Source organism: Poeciliopsis prolifica, unplaced genomic scaffold, assembly GCF_027474105.1.
Source record: "Poeciliopsis prolifica strain line A6 unplaced genomic scaffold, Auburn_PproV2 SCAFFOLD082, whole genome shotgun sequence".
In the NCBI taxonomy this organism is placed as follows: domain Eukaryota; kingdom Metazoa; phylum Chordata; class Actinopteri; order Cyprinodontiformes; family Poeciliidae; genus Poeciliopsis; species Poeciliopsis prolifica.
Window position 1 is genome coordinate 82,501 of NW_026562457.1, and position 15,024 is coordinate 97,524.

Genomic DNA, 15,024 nt, shown 5'->3' on the forward strand with positions numbered 1-15,024 from the left:
ATAGCGCCCCACTTGCTGTTGGAAGATAGAAGAGGAAATGTTGGAAATCTGAATGTATTCATGCTGTAATGCTCCAGACCAACCAGTAAAACCAGTGACCTTACCACACTTGATGTGACCAACTGATCCCTCACATGTCACATGGGACAATATTCCAGCCAATGACCTTGATTCTGTGATATGAAAGATTCAGATATTAATATCAGACACTGAAAAGTTCAGCTATCCAGGATCTAATGAAAATGTATGTTTCATAATTTTAGATTCAATGATCTTCATATTAAAACTTGCAACACTAACCTTTCGGTTTCTGAAAACCACGTCCTGCCTGTTAAAAAATAAATAAACAAAAGACTAAATTAATCACAAATGGAAACGACAGAAGATTTTTACTTCAAGCTTTGGAGCTGTAAGCATCAAACTAAAATCTGGTTAACAACTAAACAAAAAAACTACAATTGATAAATAAAACCAGTAAAATAATGTTTTTAACAATAGATATTCAAACCACAAAGAGAACAGAAGGTTTTCATTCACATTGATTTCCAGGATGAATCCACAGAGGAACAAAGTAAAAAGGATGAATTTCATCTGTATGAAAGCAGGAAACATTCAGTTACTCTGAGATATGACTGAGAAAAACTCAATGATTTTATGAAATATTTATAACAATCTGCTGAACTAAATGACATACATTTTAATTCATAAATATGAACATAAAAGCTTTTAGTAAGATTAAACTTACTGTTCCTTCTTTGTACGCTTAAATCTCAGCATATCAAAAATGCAACTATAGGTTGACATCATCCAGTTTTAGTCAAATCTTACCTTGTGATGAAGAATCAAAGCAGCAGCAGGACTTTCTGGAAGCAATGTGTCTTCAACAGGGGAATGGAGGGTTTATAAACCTTCACTGATGATCTGGCAGGGGAAGAAAATATTTTACTCCTTCAACAATTCAGCCTGCTGAGTTTTTCTGATCAGAAGTTCAGGTTGGTGATGGGTGTGTCACACCTGAAGCCATTTCTCCTCATTCCTATTGATAAATCATTGATCATCTCTTTATAGCCCCAGCCCAGCTCGCAGGTCACACCAGACTGAAAATGATGGGAGGAAAAACCCAGTTGGGTTTTAGATACTGGCTGCAGCAGCCAGGTGGGATTTTCTGTTAACAAAGATTGTTGGCCTTGATGTGGACCGTGATTCTGTCAGCCGTCTCCATCTGCTCTCTGGTTTCATACAGGAATCATAAACCATTGATGTCTTTATCAGCTCTATGAAATCCCAGTCATTACTCTTGGATGAGTTTAATACATAAAACCCTCCTAATATCTCTGGAAACATGTTGGAGCTCACGATTCCTTCTGAATTTGCTTTTCTCAGTTTTGTCAGATTGTGGACAAATTTTAGTGTCATGTAAAGTTGATCCCAGTAAATACAAAATGTTGTTTTAAATGCTTAATTCATTTCAATTCTGTGTATACAGTTTGTTGAAATATAGCTTATTTATCATAGCCTGATGTAAATACATTAGGAAGAGAGAAGAAATAAATCTTTGATATTTCAGTCTGGAAATGGTCAGCAAGTCGTTTCTAAGGCCTTGGGATTCTGGAAAAGCATAGAGAGAACTGTTATCTGTAAATGTGATGTGGGTGTTTCTGCACCAGAGTCTGTGCTGCTTTGTCTGGGACTGGAGGTTCATATTTATGTTTATAATTATTTTTGTTGAATGAGATCCCCATAAGCATCAGCAACATGCTGTAAACTACAAAAGGATTAAAATATGGTGTGGATGGTGTGATATCTAATGATAAGAGCTCCTTCTCACAGACAAAATGTTTAAAGCAAACTTTTTAGGAAAATAAAGCATCGGTTTGTTTAGCAACAGTATAAAATCCAACCGGTTTTTCCAAACTACCACCTTAAGCTTGATGTTAACATTTTAGGAAATAGAAAAAGGTTAGATAAGCTCTAATAATCAGAAATGTGAAGAAGTAGTTTCAGGATTGACCACCTTCTGACCCGTCCCCTTATTCTCCCTGGTCACATGTAAAGTGGACCTGGCCATTCTGGACGTTACTTTAAAGATTCCTTGAAGTTTTCCTTCAACTACTTGAGCTCCTCAGTGAAGGAAAGGCTCTTAAACATTGCAAAGCCATTTACACACTCCTCCATCAACACAAGAAGCACAATCCTGAGTCATTGCCTTCAGCAAAACTAACAAGTCAGTCTTTTCTTCACTTTTCAGAGATGAGATTAAAACATCCAGATTAGTTTGTCCTCTGGAGATTCTTATCTTAATTATGCAGCAGCCCAGGAGCAAACTGTGGAGAGAAAGAGGCCTGGAGTTCCTGACAGACCGGCCTGTGTGTGTGTGTGTGTGAGGGTGGGGTGGGGGGGGGGGGTGCGTGTGTGTGTGAGTGTGTGTGCGTATGTGTGTGTGAGTGTGCGTGTGTGTGTGTGTGTGTGTGCGTGCGTGTGTGTGTGAGTGTGCGTGTTTGTGTGTTCGTGAGTTTGTTTATATTACCTTTTGGGTTTTCGTGACATGTACAGTGTTGTGGGGACCCGCTGCTCCTTGTGGGGACCGAAGCCTGGTCCCCTCAGGGAAAATGCTGTATTTTAGTCAGGGTTCAGATTTAGGACCAACACGTGAATTAAGTTCTGATTAAGGTTAAGGGTAAGGTTTAGGTTGTAAAAATTAATGCAAATCAATGGAAAGTCCCCACAAAATGGCCACGCAAACATGTTTCATTTTACATAGAAACCTAAATACAAAAACTAATGTCAAATTTTTGGGCGTTCTCGTTGTCTTTTGCCAATCAATAAAGTTTATTTGTATACCACATTTCACCAAATGAAATCCGTCCAAAGACTTTACATTATTAAAAAACAAATGCCATAAAAACAGAGCAATTATAAAATAATCAATAATCTTCAGTATTATGTTGATCAATGTTTAATTGTTCATGGCTCAAAAGAACTTTAAACTGGTGGGTTTTAGCCTTGATTTAAAGAAACTGATTGCTTTGCCTGGGTTGCACTTTGCTGGAGGTTTGCGGTGCATAGAAGCTGATTGCTGCTGGTCCATGTTCGCTTCTGTTTCTGGATGCAGAGAAGAATCAGAACCACAACCTGAGAGATCTGAAGGTTGATCCAGCAGCAGCACATCTTTGATCTGTTCAGTAATTTATAAACGACCAGCTGGAGTTTAAAGTCTGTTATCTCAGTAAAGGACTGTAGAACTGGGTGAAGTTGTGCGGTTGATGTAGACCTTGGTGATGTAGAGCTGGTTGAAATAGAACTGGTTGGTGTAGAATTGAGTCACGTAAAACTAGTCATTAATTTCCACTTCTAGATGTGATGACCATGTGAATTATTGTCCTTTGAGTTCTCCCAGTTTCAGTTCGTAGTGGTCCCAGTGACTTCTACATAACCTGCTTGGTAAGTTTTCATATAAGCATCTAAGAGCCACTCAGTTATGGGAACATTCAGTTTGTTTTTACCAACATTTCACTGAAGGTGAAAAAACAAAAAGTCATTCATGGATCTATTTGTTACAAACTACAAACACTGATAAGGGTTGCATGCTAACAGTTTGCCAGCAGAGTTCAGTTACCAGCCTGGCTCCTGTGAAGTGAGAGGAATACATTATTAACCTTAAAAACTGAATTATTTAATGTAAGGCACAAACATATTCCTCTCTGAATTTTCTCTTATTTTGGGTGAAGTAGTTTACCAAAAGAAGCAGTTTAACAAAAAGGCTGTCATTAATCTTTATATTACAGAAATGAAAATAAAAATATTTTCAAACTAACTCTATTACTTTATTTATTATGTTTAATTGCAATTCAGATTATTTTCATTCAGCTTCTTGAGGGAGCTAAGATTCTTCCAGGTTTGCAGCAGGATGCTGCAGATCTTCTCTCAGTCTGTTGCCCTCTGCGTCATCTGTTGGGGCAGCAGCATCAGAGCCTTCATCGGCATCCTGAAGAAGAAGGCGACTTCTGCTTCTATTCTGGGCACAACTGGGGAACATCTGGACATAATAAAGACGATGAGGCACAGGATTATTTATAAAATCAAGAAAAATATTGACAACTCTGACAACCTTTTCTGACTGTCTTGGGGAAAAAGTGTCTTCAGTCAGAATGCACCAATAAAGTATTTCTGAATTTTAACTTAGAAGATTGGAACCTGTTTTTGATTTATGCATAGAAATTTGAGGCATGTGGTTCTTGATTTAAGTGCTTGATGGGTTGAGCTGCTTTAACTCATCTGTAAATGTTCAAAACAAAGGATGCACTTTTTGATGCAACTTAAAATATGTTTGGCTAAGTGCAGTCCATTTACAAGCTTTTTGAAGTATTGGTAACTAATTAGATTTTACAGTGTAGATGATAACTGCTTTTGGCAGAAGAGATCTCTTGTAGCAGTCAGTGTTACAGTGAGCCTGGAGAAGCCTCTGACAAAGACAGTGTCATGAAGAGATCGGTCAGGGTTTTCAAAGTCTGAAGAAATTATAATTTTTCGATTATCATGACTTTTACATTTAAAACCAAAAATGGATGAAAGGAAGGAAAAACGCCTTTAACAAATAAACAAATAAAAATAAAAACTGAATTTAGACCAGATAATTTTTTAATGTTTAATGAAAACACTAATATTTTGTATTAATTTGCTAATTTAATATCCTGGATTTGTTAATCAGGCTAAAGAACAAAGTGAATAAAGCTGCTACTGATGGATTTTTGTTTAGAAGAGACACAACATTAAAATGAGCAAAAATAGCATCCATAAAGTTGTTGTTTGTGTTGCACCAACTTGTTGAAGCTGTTCCTGTTTTGAGAAAGATTTTTGTGAAGTGAGAGCCTGAACTCACCGTAACAAATATATTCCACCTCCAGGTACTTGTAGGTCCCATAGCAGGGATCTCCCAACACATAGTTCCTGGCTTTGACTTTACACCACTGTTTCCCGTTGCACCTGTGGATTCGGGTCAAAGTCAGCGATTTGCCTTTCTTAGACCTCCTCATTCACTCATTCACATCCAGTTTGATAAACCTTCAGGAAACACTGAAGCTCTGTACCTCTCACCAACTTTCCCTGCGTCTGTGGAGCACTCGGTGTTCTTTGGCTGGTCAGCAGGTCTCCCAGCGCTGCACCTCTTCTTGTCAGTGCGTCCATATGTAGCACTGGTCACATAGATAGCCTGACCTTCTTCTGCCAGAGCCAAGAGGAAATGTTGAAAACCTGAATGTATTCATGGTGTAATGCTCCAGAACCGCCCAGTGAAACCAGTGACCTTACCACAGTAGAGTCGAGCCACTGTTCCCTCACATGCCACGAGGGATTTTTCCTCTGGGAGGGATTCTGCATATGAGACATTCAGATCATATTAATATCAGGACACGGAAAAGTCCAAATTGTGTTTAGCAGTTTTAGATCCAATAAATGATGAACGTTCAACATCAGCCTTCATGCCCAGCTTGTCTTCATACTGAAACCTGCAGCGCCACCTTGTGAACTCCAAACACCAGAAACATTAAAGCACAAACCTCCTGATGAACTTCTCCCCTGTTAATTATAAGAGACCGATATAAAAAATAATTACTTTTGAAAAACATTTTTGTCTTCAAAGTTTTTAGAGTTGATAAAGTTATCATCGTTTATCTGCAGTTCATACAGACACATTTCAGTGTTTCACTGCCTGTTTCACATATGGACAAAATAAAGAGATAAAAAACACTAAAAGTACATTAATAACAACTGATTTTCTAAACAGCAAACAGAAGAGAAAGATTTCACTCACATTTACTTGAGCATGAATCCACAAAGGAACAAAGTAAAAAGAACAAATTTCATCTGTATGGAGATAAGAAACATCAGTAACTCTGAGATAAAACTGAAAATATTAGATGATTTTCTATATTTTTAACAAGCTGCTGAACCAAATGATACATTTCATCCATCGATACGAACATGATGGAAACAAGTTTTTATGTTTCTGACAATCAGAACTAGATTTTATCATAAAATATATCAGAAGAACAGAATTGTAAGCAGGTTTTAGTTTTGGGTTTGATGAGTCAAATTTTACCTTGTGATGAAGAATCAAAGCAGCAGCAGCAGAAACCAGGTTCACTGGAAGCAGTGTGCCTTCAACCAGGGAATGGAGGGTTTAAATACCTTCACTGATGATCTGACAGAGGAACAAAATGTCTTTATCCAGGCAACAATTCATCCTGTTGAGGTTCTCAGACCAGAAGTCCAGGCTGGTAATGGGTGACGTAGGGATGTGTCAGGTTAACTGTTTGGATCAGCTGTTCTTGAACGTCAACTTTTTTCTCTGTCAGGGCAGAGCCAATGTACAACAGTATATGGGTGCAATGTACAGTTGAAATGTACATCAGTACTTCAACAATGTTCTCAGTCTGCTAAACTATCTTGCATTACTTCCTTCAAGAATCAGGCTGCTTTTGAATTTGAAGAGGATTTACTAAAGAAAAGTGTGAAACTGAAATGAGATAAAACACTGACAAATACACCAAATACAGTAAAATAAATATAATAGCTTATAAGGTTAATTTAAACTTGTAATTCCCCTTAGATAAAGTTAGATAAGGCTGAAATATGTTCATGTTCAGACATGTTGCTGGCCAACATAAATGCAAATTTGACTCTCGCCAAACTTTGCAGAATGACTCAGGCTGACATGTCCCACTACTGGGAGCAATTTAGTTAGGATTTAGCACGATACCGATGTTTATGTGATGTACAAATTTGTGAAAAAACACAGAGTGAAGCATGTTCTTTCCTGTTCAAACTGGAAACCGTTTTTTAACTGTCTTCATAGTTTGTAAGGAGTTTGTCAAAATTTTCACCCCCATCAGGCTGTAGCGAACAAAGGCAAACTGAGCAACATGTAAATGCAAGTCAGGTTTATTGATGAAAGTTGAAATAAAAGCAAAAGGATGAAGATTGGGAAGAAAAACAAATAAATGTACAGAAAACTAGAAGACACTGAAGAGAGATGAAGCTGCACATCAGTGGATCACAAGGTCTCTAGATGTAGAAGGAGCCGCTTGGGCTGGTGATCCACATTAGTGTCATGTGGATGCATTTCATCCTCAGCACATCAGATCTGATGGTCGTTTCATTCAATTTCACCTTTACCTGAAACCACATAAATATCAACAATATAATCTCAGCAGAATGCAGTTTAGACATCAGGAAGTAAAATATCACCAGTTCTAAACCTGCAACAAGGCATTTGGAGACTCAAGGCTGGTTTTCTGGCTTTGATGCAAAAATTAAATGTATTCTTTCTAAATAAATGCAGAAAGACCCAGGCTGGGATTCAAACCCAGGACCTTGTTGCTGCAATTCATTAGCTACTGACTGCGTTACTGAGCTGGACTGGAACATTACAGCTGATGAGGGAAAAGTTTTAACGATACTGCAGAGTTTGGACAAAACCTGCTCCACAGGATCAATATGCCAACCAAACTCCAAGTCTGGATATTTTATGTGATGCTAAATTTAAAAAAAGAAACAAATAACTGAATATGAAAAAATGGTACATGCAAATATGGATGAATTTAGAATCTTAAAAAATATTTCAGTTATTTAATTTGCCAATTGAATATCTGGATATTTTAATCAGGTTAAAAACAGAAGAACAGAACAGGTAAATTAAGCTGCTACTTATGGAGGTTTCTTAAAATAAAAGAAGAAAATTGAAATGAGTTGAAAAAACAAATGTGACATTAATGGTTTTCGATGTTCTTGAATTTTAGAAATATATGAAATTAAACCATAAACTCACTTTCACAACGATATAGCACCTCCACGTACTTGTAGGTCTCAGGACAGGGATCTCCGAACAGAGAACTACTGACTAAGAAGCTGCACTCCGATTTCCCATCACAGCTGTGGATTGACATCAAAGTCAGTTTACTAGAGATTGTGACATGGTGTTTCTTGGATTTCTTAATTAATATCCAGTTTGAAAAACCTTAAGGAAAGACTTAAACTCTGTACTTCTGAAACACATAATCCCTGCCCGTATTCCAGTATTCTTTATCTTGTCGTAAGGTATCTCATAAGAGCACGTCGTCTGGTCACTACGTCCATATTTAGCACTCAGCAGATATATTGTCCCATGTTCTGTTGGAAAACAGAAGAGGAAATGTTGGAAATCTGAATGTATTCATGCTGTAATGCTCCAGAACAACCAGTAAAACCAGTGACCTTACCACACCATATTACAGCCGTTGATTCCTCACATGCCACACGAAGAACTGTTATATGACAGATTCAGGTCACACTAATATCAGACACTGAAAACTTCAGCTATCCATCATCTAATGCAAAACTTATGTTTAATAATTATAGATTCAATAATCTTGGCTTCATTCTAAAACTTGCAACACTACCTCTTGGGGTGAGAAAATCTGCCTGTTAAAAAATAAAATTAATCACAAATTAATTAAAATCTGGTTAACAACTAAACAAAAAAACTACAATTGCTAAATAAAACCAGTAAAATAATGTTTTTAACAACAGATATTCAAACCACAAAGAGAACAGAAGGTTTTCACTCACATTGATTTCCAGGATGAATCCACAGAGGAACAAAGTAAAAAAGGATGAATTTCATCTGTATGAAAGCAGGAAACATTCAGTTACTCTGAGATATGACTGAGAAAAACTCAATGATTTTATGAAATATTTATAACAATCTGCTGAACTAAATGACATACATTTTAATTCATAAATATGAACAAAAAGCTTTTAGTAAGATTTAAACTTACTGTTCCTTCTTTGTACGCTTAAATCTCAGCATATCAAAAATGCAACTATAGGTTGACATCATCCAGTTTTAGTCAAATCTTACCTTGTGATGAAGAATCAAAGCAGCAGCAGGACTTTCTGGAAGCAATGTGTCTTCAACAGGGAATGGAGGGTTTATAAACCTTCACTGATGATCTGGCAGGGGAAGAAAATATTTTACTCCAACAATTCAGCCTGCTGAGTTTTGACCAGAAGTTCAGGTTGGTGATGGGTGTGTCACACCTGAAGCCATTTCTCCTCATTCCTATTGATAAATCATTGATCATCTCTTTATAGCCCCCAGCCCAGCTCGCAGGTCACACCAGACTGAAAATGATGGGATGAAAAACCCAGTTGGGTTTTAGATACTGGCTGCAGCAGCCAGGTGGGATTTTCTGTTAACAAAGATTGTTGGCCTTGATGTGGACCGTGATTCTGTCAGCCGTCTCCATCTGCTCTCTGGTTTCATACAGGAATCATAAACCATTGATGTCTTTATCAGCTCTATGAAATCCCAGTCATTTTACTCTTGGATGAGTTTAATACATAAAACCCTCCTAATATCTCTGGAAACATGTTGGAGCTCACGATTCCTTCTGAATTTGCTTTTCTCAGTTTTGTCAGATTGTGGACAAATTTTAGTGTCATGTAAAGTTGATCCCAGTAAATACAAATGTTGTTTTAAATGCTTAATTCATTTCAATTCTGTGTATACAGTTTGTTGAAATATAGCTTTATTTATCATAGCCTGATGTAAATACATTTAGGAAGAGAGAAGAAATAAATCTTTGATATTTCAGTCTGGAAATGGTCAGCAAGTCGTTTCTAAGGCCTTGGGATTCTGGAAAAGCATAGAGAGAACCGTTATCTGTAAATGTGATGTGGGTGTTTCTGCACCAGAGTCTGTGCTGCTTTGTCTGGGACTGGAGGTTCATGTTTATGTTTATAATTATTTTTGTTGAATGAGATCCCCATAAGCATCAGCAACATGCTGTAAACTACAAAAGGATTAAAATATCTGGTGTGGATGGTGTGATATCTAATGATAAGAGCTCCTTCTCACAGACAAAATGTTTAAAGCAAACTTTTTAGGAAAATAAAGCATCGGTTTGTTTAGCAACAGTATAAAATTCAACCGGTTTTTTCAAACTACCACCTTAAGCATGATGTTAACATTCTAGGAAATAGAAAAAGGTTAGATAAGCTCTAAATCAGAAATGTGAAGAAGTAGTTTCAGGATTGACCACCTTCTGACCCGTCCCCTTATTCTCCCTGGTCACATGTAAAGTGGACCTGGCCATTCTGGACGTTACTTTAAAGATTCCTTGAAGTTTTCCTTCAACTACTTGAGCTCCTCAGTGAAGGAAAGGCTCTTAAACATTGCAAAGCCATTTACACACTCCTCCATCAACACAAGAAGCACAATCCTGAGTCATTGCCTTCAGCAAAACTAACAAGTCAGTCTTTTCTTCACTTTTCAGAGATGAGATTAAATATCCAGATTAGTTTGTCCTCTGGAGATTTTCTTATCTTAATTATGCAGCAGCCCAGGAGCAAACTGTGGAGAGAAAGAGGCCTGGAGTTCCTGACAGACCGGCCTGTGTGTGTGTGTGGGGGGGTGGTGCGGGGGGTGCGTGTGTGTGCATGTGTGTGTGCGTATGTGCGTGTGTGTGAGTGTGCGTGTTTGTGTTCGTGAGTTTGTTTATATTACCTTTTGGGTTTTCGTGACATGTACAGTGTTGTGGGGACCCGCTGCTCCTTGTGGGGACCGAAGCCTGGTCCCCTCAGGGAAAATGCTGTATTTTAGTCAGGGTTCAGATTTAGGACCAACACGTGAATTAAGTTCTGATTAAGGTTAAGGGTAAGGTTTAGGCTGTAGAAATTAATGGAAATCAATGGAAAGTCCCCACAAAATGGCCACGCAAACATGTTTCATTTTACATAGAAACCTAAATACAAAACTAATGTCAAATTTTTGGGCGTTCTCGTTGTCTTTTGCCAATCAATAAAGTTTATTTGTATACCACATTTCACCAAATGAAATCCGTCCAAAGACTTTTACATTATTAAAAAACAAAAAGCCATAAAAACAGAGCAATTATAAATATAATCAATAATCTTCAGTATTATGTTGATCAATGTTTAATTGTTCATGGCTCAAAGGAACTTTAAACTGGTGGGTTTTAGCCTTGATTTAAAGAAACTGATTGCTTTGCCTGGGTTGCACTTTGCTGGAGGTTTGCGGTGCATAGAAGCTGATTGCTGCTGGTCCATGTTCGCTTCTGTTTCTGGATGCAGAGAAGAATCAGAACCACAACCTGAGAGATCTGAAGGTTGATCCAGCAGCAGCACATCTTTGATCTGTTCAGTAATTTAAAACGACCAGCTGGAGTTTAAAGTCTGTTATCTCAGTAAAGGACTGTAGAACTGGGTGAAGTTGTGCGGTTGATGTAGACCTTGGTGATGTAGAGCTGGTTGAAATAGAACTGGTTGGTGTAGAATTGAGTCACGTAAACCTAGTCATTAATTTCCACTTCTAGATGTGATGACCATGTGATTATTGTCCTTTGAGTTCCCCAGTTTCAGTTCGTAGTGGTCCCAGTGACTTCTACATAACCTGCTTGGTAAGTTTTCATATAAGCATCTAAGAGCCACTCAGTTATGGGAACATTCAGTTTGTTTTTACCAACATTTCACTGAAGGTGAAAAAACAAAAAGTCATTCATGGATCTATTTGTTACAACTACAAACACTGATAAGGGTTGCATGCTAACAGTTTGCCAGCAGAGTTCAGTTACCAGCCTGGCTCCTGTGAAGTGAGAGGAATACATTATAAACCTTAAACTGAATTATTTAATGTAAGGCCACAAACATATTCCTCTCTGAATTTTCTCTTATTTTGGGTGAAGTAGTTTACCAAAGAAGCAGTTTGACAAAAAGACTGTCATTAATCTTTATATTACAGAAATGAAAATAAAAATATTTTCAAACTAACTCTATTACTTTATTTATTATGTTTAATTGCAATTCAGATTATTTTCATTCAGCTTCTTGAGGGAGCTAAGATTCTTCCAGGTTTGCAGCAGAATGCTGCAGATCTTCTCTCAGTCTGTTGCCCTCTGCGTCATCTGTTGGGGCAGCAGCATCAGAGCCTTCGTCGGCATCCTGAAGAAGAAGGCGACTTCTGCTTCTATTCTGGGCACAACTGGGGAACATCTGGACATAATAAAGATGATGAGGCACAGGATTATTTATAAAATCAAGTAAAATATTGACAACTCTGACAACCTTTTCTGACTGTCTTGGGGAAAAAGTGTCTTCAGTCAGAATGCACCAATAAAGTATTTCTGAATTTTAACTTAGAAGATTGGAACCTGTTTTTGATTTATGCATAAAATTTGAGGCATGTGGTTCTTGATTTAAGTGCTTGATGGGTTGAGCTGCTTTAACTCATCTGTAAATGTTCAAAACAAAGGATGCACTTTTTGATGCAACTTAAAATATGTTTGGCTAAGTGCAGTCCATTTACAAGCTTTTTGAAGTATTGGTACTAATTAGATTTTACAGTGTAGATGATAACTGCTTTTGGCAGAAGAGATCTCTTGTAGCAGTCAGTGTTACAGTGAGCCTGGAGAAGCCTCTGACAAAGACAGTGTCATGAAGAGATCGGTCAGGGTTTTCAAAGTCTGAAGAAATTATAATTTTTCGATTATCATGACTTTTACATTTAAAACCAAAAATGGATGAAAGGAAGGAAAAACGCCTTTAACAAATAAACAAATAAAAATAAAAACTGAATTTAGACCAGATAATTTTTTAATTTTAATGAAAACACTAATATTTTGTATTAATTTGCTAATTTAATATCCTGGATTTGTTAATCAGGCTAAAGAACAAAGTGAATAAAGCTGCTACTGATGGATTTTTGTTTAGAAGAGACACAACATTAAAATGAGCAAAAATAGCATCCATAAAGTTGTTGTTTGTGTTGCACCAACTTGTTGAAGCTGTTCCTGTTTTGAGAAAGATTTTTGTGAAGTGAGAGCCTGAACTCACCGTAACAAATATATTCCACCTCCAGGTACTTGTAGGTCCCATAGCAGGGATCTCCCAACACATAGTTCCTGGCTTTGACTTTACACCACTGTTTCCCGTTGCACCTGTGGATTCGGGTCAAAGTCAGCGATTTGCCTTTCTTAGACCTCCTCATTCACTCATTCACATCCAGTTTGATAAACCTTCAGGAAACACTGAAGCTCTGTACCTCTCACCAACTTTCCCTGCGTCTGTGGAGCACTCGGTGTTCTTTGGCTGGTCAGCAGGTCTCCCAGCGCTGCACCTCTTCTTGTCAGTGCGTCCATATGTAGCACTGGTCACATAGATAGCCTGACCTTCTTCTGCCAGAGCCAAGAGGAAATGTTGAAAACCTGAATGTATTCATGGTGTAATGCTCCAGAACCGACCAGTGAAACCAGTGACCTTACCACAGTAGAGTCGAGCCACTGTTCCCTCACATGCCACGAGGGATTTTTCCTCTGGGAGGGATTCTGCATATGAGACATTCAGATCATATTAATATCAGGACACGGAAAAGTCCAAATTGTGTTTAGCAGTTTTAGATCCAATAAATGATGAACGTTCAACATCAGCCTTCATGCCCAGCTTGTCTTCATACTGAAACCTGCAGCGCCACCTTGTGAACTCCAAACACCAGAAACATTAAAGCACAAACCTCCTGATGAACTTTTCCCCTGTTAATTAAAAGAGACCGATATAAAAAATAATTACTTTTGAAAAACATTTTTGTCTTCAAAGTTTTTAGAGTTGATAAAGTTATCATCGTTTATCTGCAGTTCATACAGACACATTTCAGTGTTTCACTGCCTGTTTCACATATGGACAAAATAAGAGATAAAAACACTAAAAGTACATTAATAACAACTGATTTTCTAAACAGCAAACAGAAGAGAAAGATTTCACTCACATTTACTTTGAGCATGAATCCACAAAGGAACAAAGTAAAAAGAACAAATTTCATCTGTATGGAGATAAGAAACATCAGTAACTCTGAGATAAAACTGAAAATATTAGATGATTTTCTATATTTTTAACAAGCTGCTGAACCAAATGATACATTTCATCCATCCATACGAACATGATGGAAACAAGTTTTTATGTTTCTGACAATCAGAACTAGATTTTATCATAAAATATATCAGAAACAGAATTGTAAGCAGGTTTTAGTTTTGGGTTTGATGAGTCAAATTTTACCTTGTGATGAAATCAAAGCAGCAGCAGCAGAAACCAGGTTCACTGGAAGCAGTGTGCCTTCAACCAGGGAATGGAGGGTTTAAATACCTTCACTGATGATCTGACAGAGGAACAAAATCTTTATCCAGGCAACAATTCATCCTGTTGAGTTCTCAGACCAGAAGTCCAGGCTGGTAATGGGTGACGTAGGGATGTGTCAGGTTAACTGTTTGGATCAGCTGTTCTTGAACGTCAACTTTTTTCTCTGTCAGGACAGAGCCAATGTACAACAGTATATTGGGTGCAATGTACAGTTGAAATGTACATCAGTACTTCAACAATGTTCTCAGTCTGCTAAACTATCTTGCATTACTTCCTTCAAGAATCAGGCTGCTTTTGAATTTGAAGAGGATTTACTAAAGAAAAGTGTGAAATTGAAATGAGATAAAACACTGACAAATACACCAAATACAGTAAAATAAATATAATAGCTTATAAGGTTAATTTAAACTTGTAATTCCCCTTAGATAAAGTTAGATAAGGCTGAAATATGTTCATGTTCAGACATGTTGCTGGCCAACATAAATGCAAATTTGACTCTTGCCAAACTTTGCAGAATGACTCAGGCTGACATGTCCCACTACTGGGAGCAATTTAGTTAGGATTTAGCACGATACCGATGTTTATGTGATGTACAAATTTGTGAAAAAACACAGAGTGAAGCATGTTCTTTCCTGTTCAAACTGGAAACCGTTTTTTAACTGTCTTCATAGTTTGTAAGGAGTTTGTCAAAGTTTTCACCCCATCAGGCTGTAGCGAACAAAGGCAAACTGAGCAACATGTAAATGCAAGTCAGGTTTATTGATGAAAGTTGAAATAAAAGCAAAAGGATGAAGATTGGGGAAGAAAAACAAATAAATGTACAGAAAACTAGAAGACACT

General features: G+C 37.5%; 1 protein-coding gene and 3 long non-coding RNA genes across 5 annotated transcripts in view; all 4 read right to left on the reverse strand.

Moving 5' to 3' along the window:
- Positions 1–14,023, reverse strand: part of LOC129352938 (L-rhamnose-binding lectin CSL3-like) — a 15,183-nt gene extending 1,160 nt beyond the window's left edge. Inside the window, exons 1-9 of the mRNA XM_055022150.1 lie at positions 13,817–14,023; positions 5,556–5,574; positions 5,308–5,370; positions 5,088–5,220; positions 4,880–4,983; positions 4,024–4,036; positions 3,617–3,627; positions 105–173; positions 1–15 (exon numbers count right to left, since the gene is read on the reverse strand). The exon at positions 1–15 is cut by the window's left edge and continues 115 nt beyond it. Coding sequence (XP_054878125.1) covers positions 1–15; positions 105–173; positions 3,617–3,627; positions 4,024–4,036; positions 4,880–4,983; positions 5,088–5,220; positions 5,308–5,370; positions 5,556–5,574; positions 13,817–13,891 — 502 coding nt within the window. The 5' untranslated portion in view covers positions 13,892–14,023. The remainder of the gene's footprint in view (positions 16–104; positions 174–3,616; positions 3,628–4,023; positions 4,037–4,879; positions 4,984–5,087; positions 5,221–5,307; positions 5,371–5,555; positions 5,575–13,816) is intronic.
- LOC129352969 (uncharacterized) lies at positions 488–1,067 on the reverse strand. Its single transcript, XR_008604962.1, has 3 exons — positions 1,015–1,067; positions 829–921; positions 488–591 (listed from the first exon to the last, which is right to left on the reverse strand). It is a non-coding gene; the product is annotated as an uncharacterized LOC129352969 (long non-coding RNA).
- Positions 6,924–8,067, reverse strand: LOC129352965 (uncharacterized). 2 transcript variants are annotated; one of them, XR_008604957.1, is made up of 3 exons: positions 8,041–8,067; positions 7,826–7,929; positions 6,924–7,173 (listed from the first exon to the last, which is right to left on the reverse strand). It is a non-coding gene; the product is annotated as an uncharacterized LOC129352965 (long non-coding RNA). The 2 variants fall into 2 exon arrangements; XR_008604958.1 differs by having other exon boundaries at positions 8,015–8,057.
- Positions 8,068–9,090, reverse strand: LOC129352966 (uncharacterized). Its single transcript, XR_008604959.1, has 6 exons — positions 9,076–9,090; positions 8,897–8,988; positions 8,605–8,659; positions 8,436–8,457; positions 8,256–8,300; positions 8,068–8,166 (listed from the first exon to the last, which is right to left on the reverse strand). It is a non-coding gene; the product is annotated as an uncharacterized LOC129352966 (long non-coding RNA).
- Positions 14,024–15,024: the final 1,001 nt, after the last annotated feature.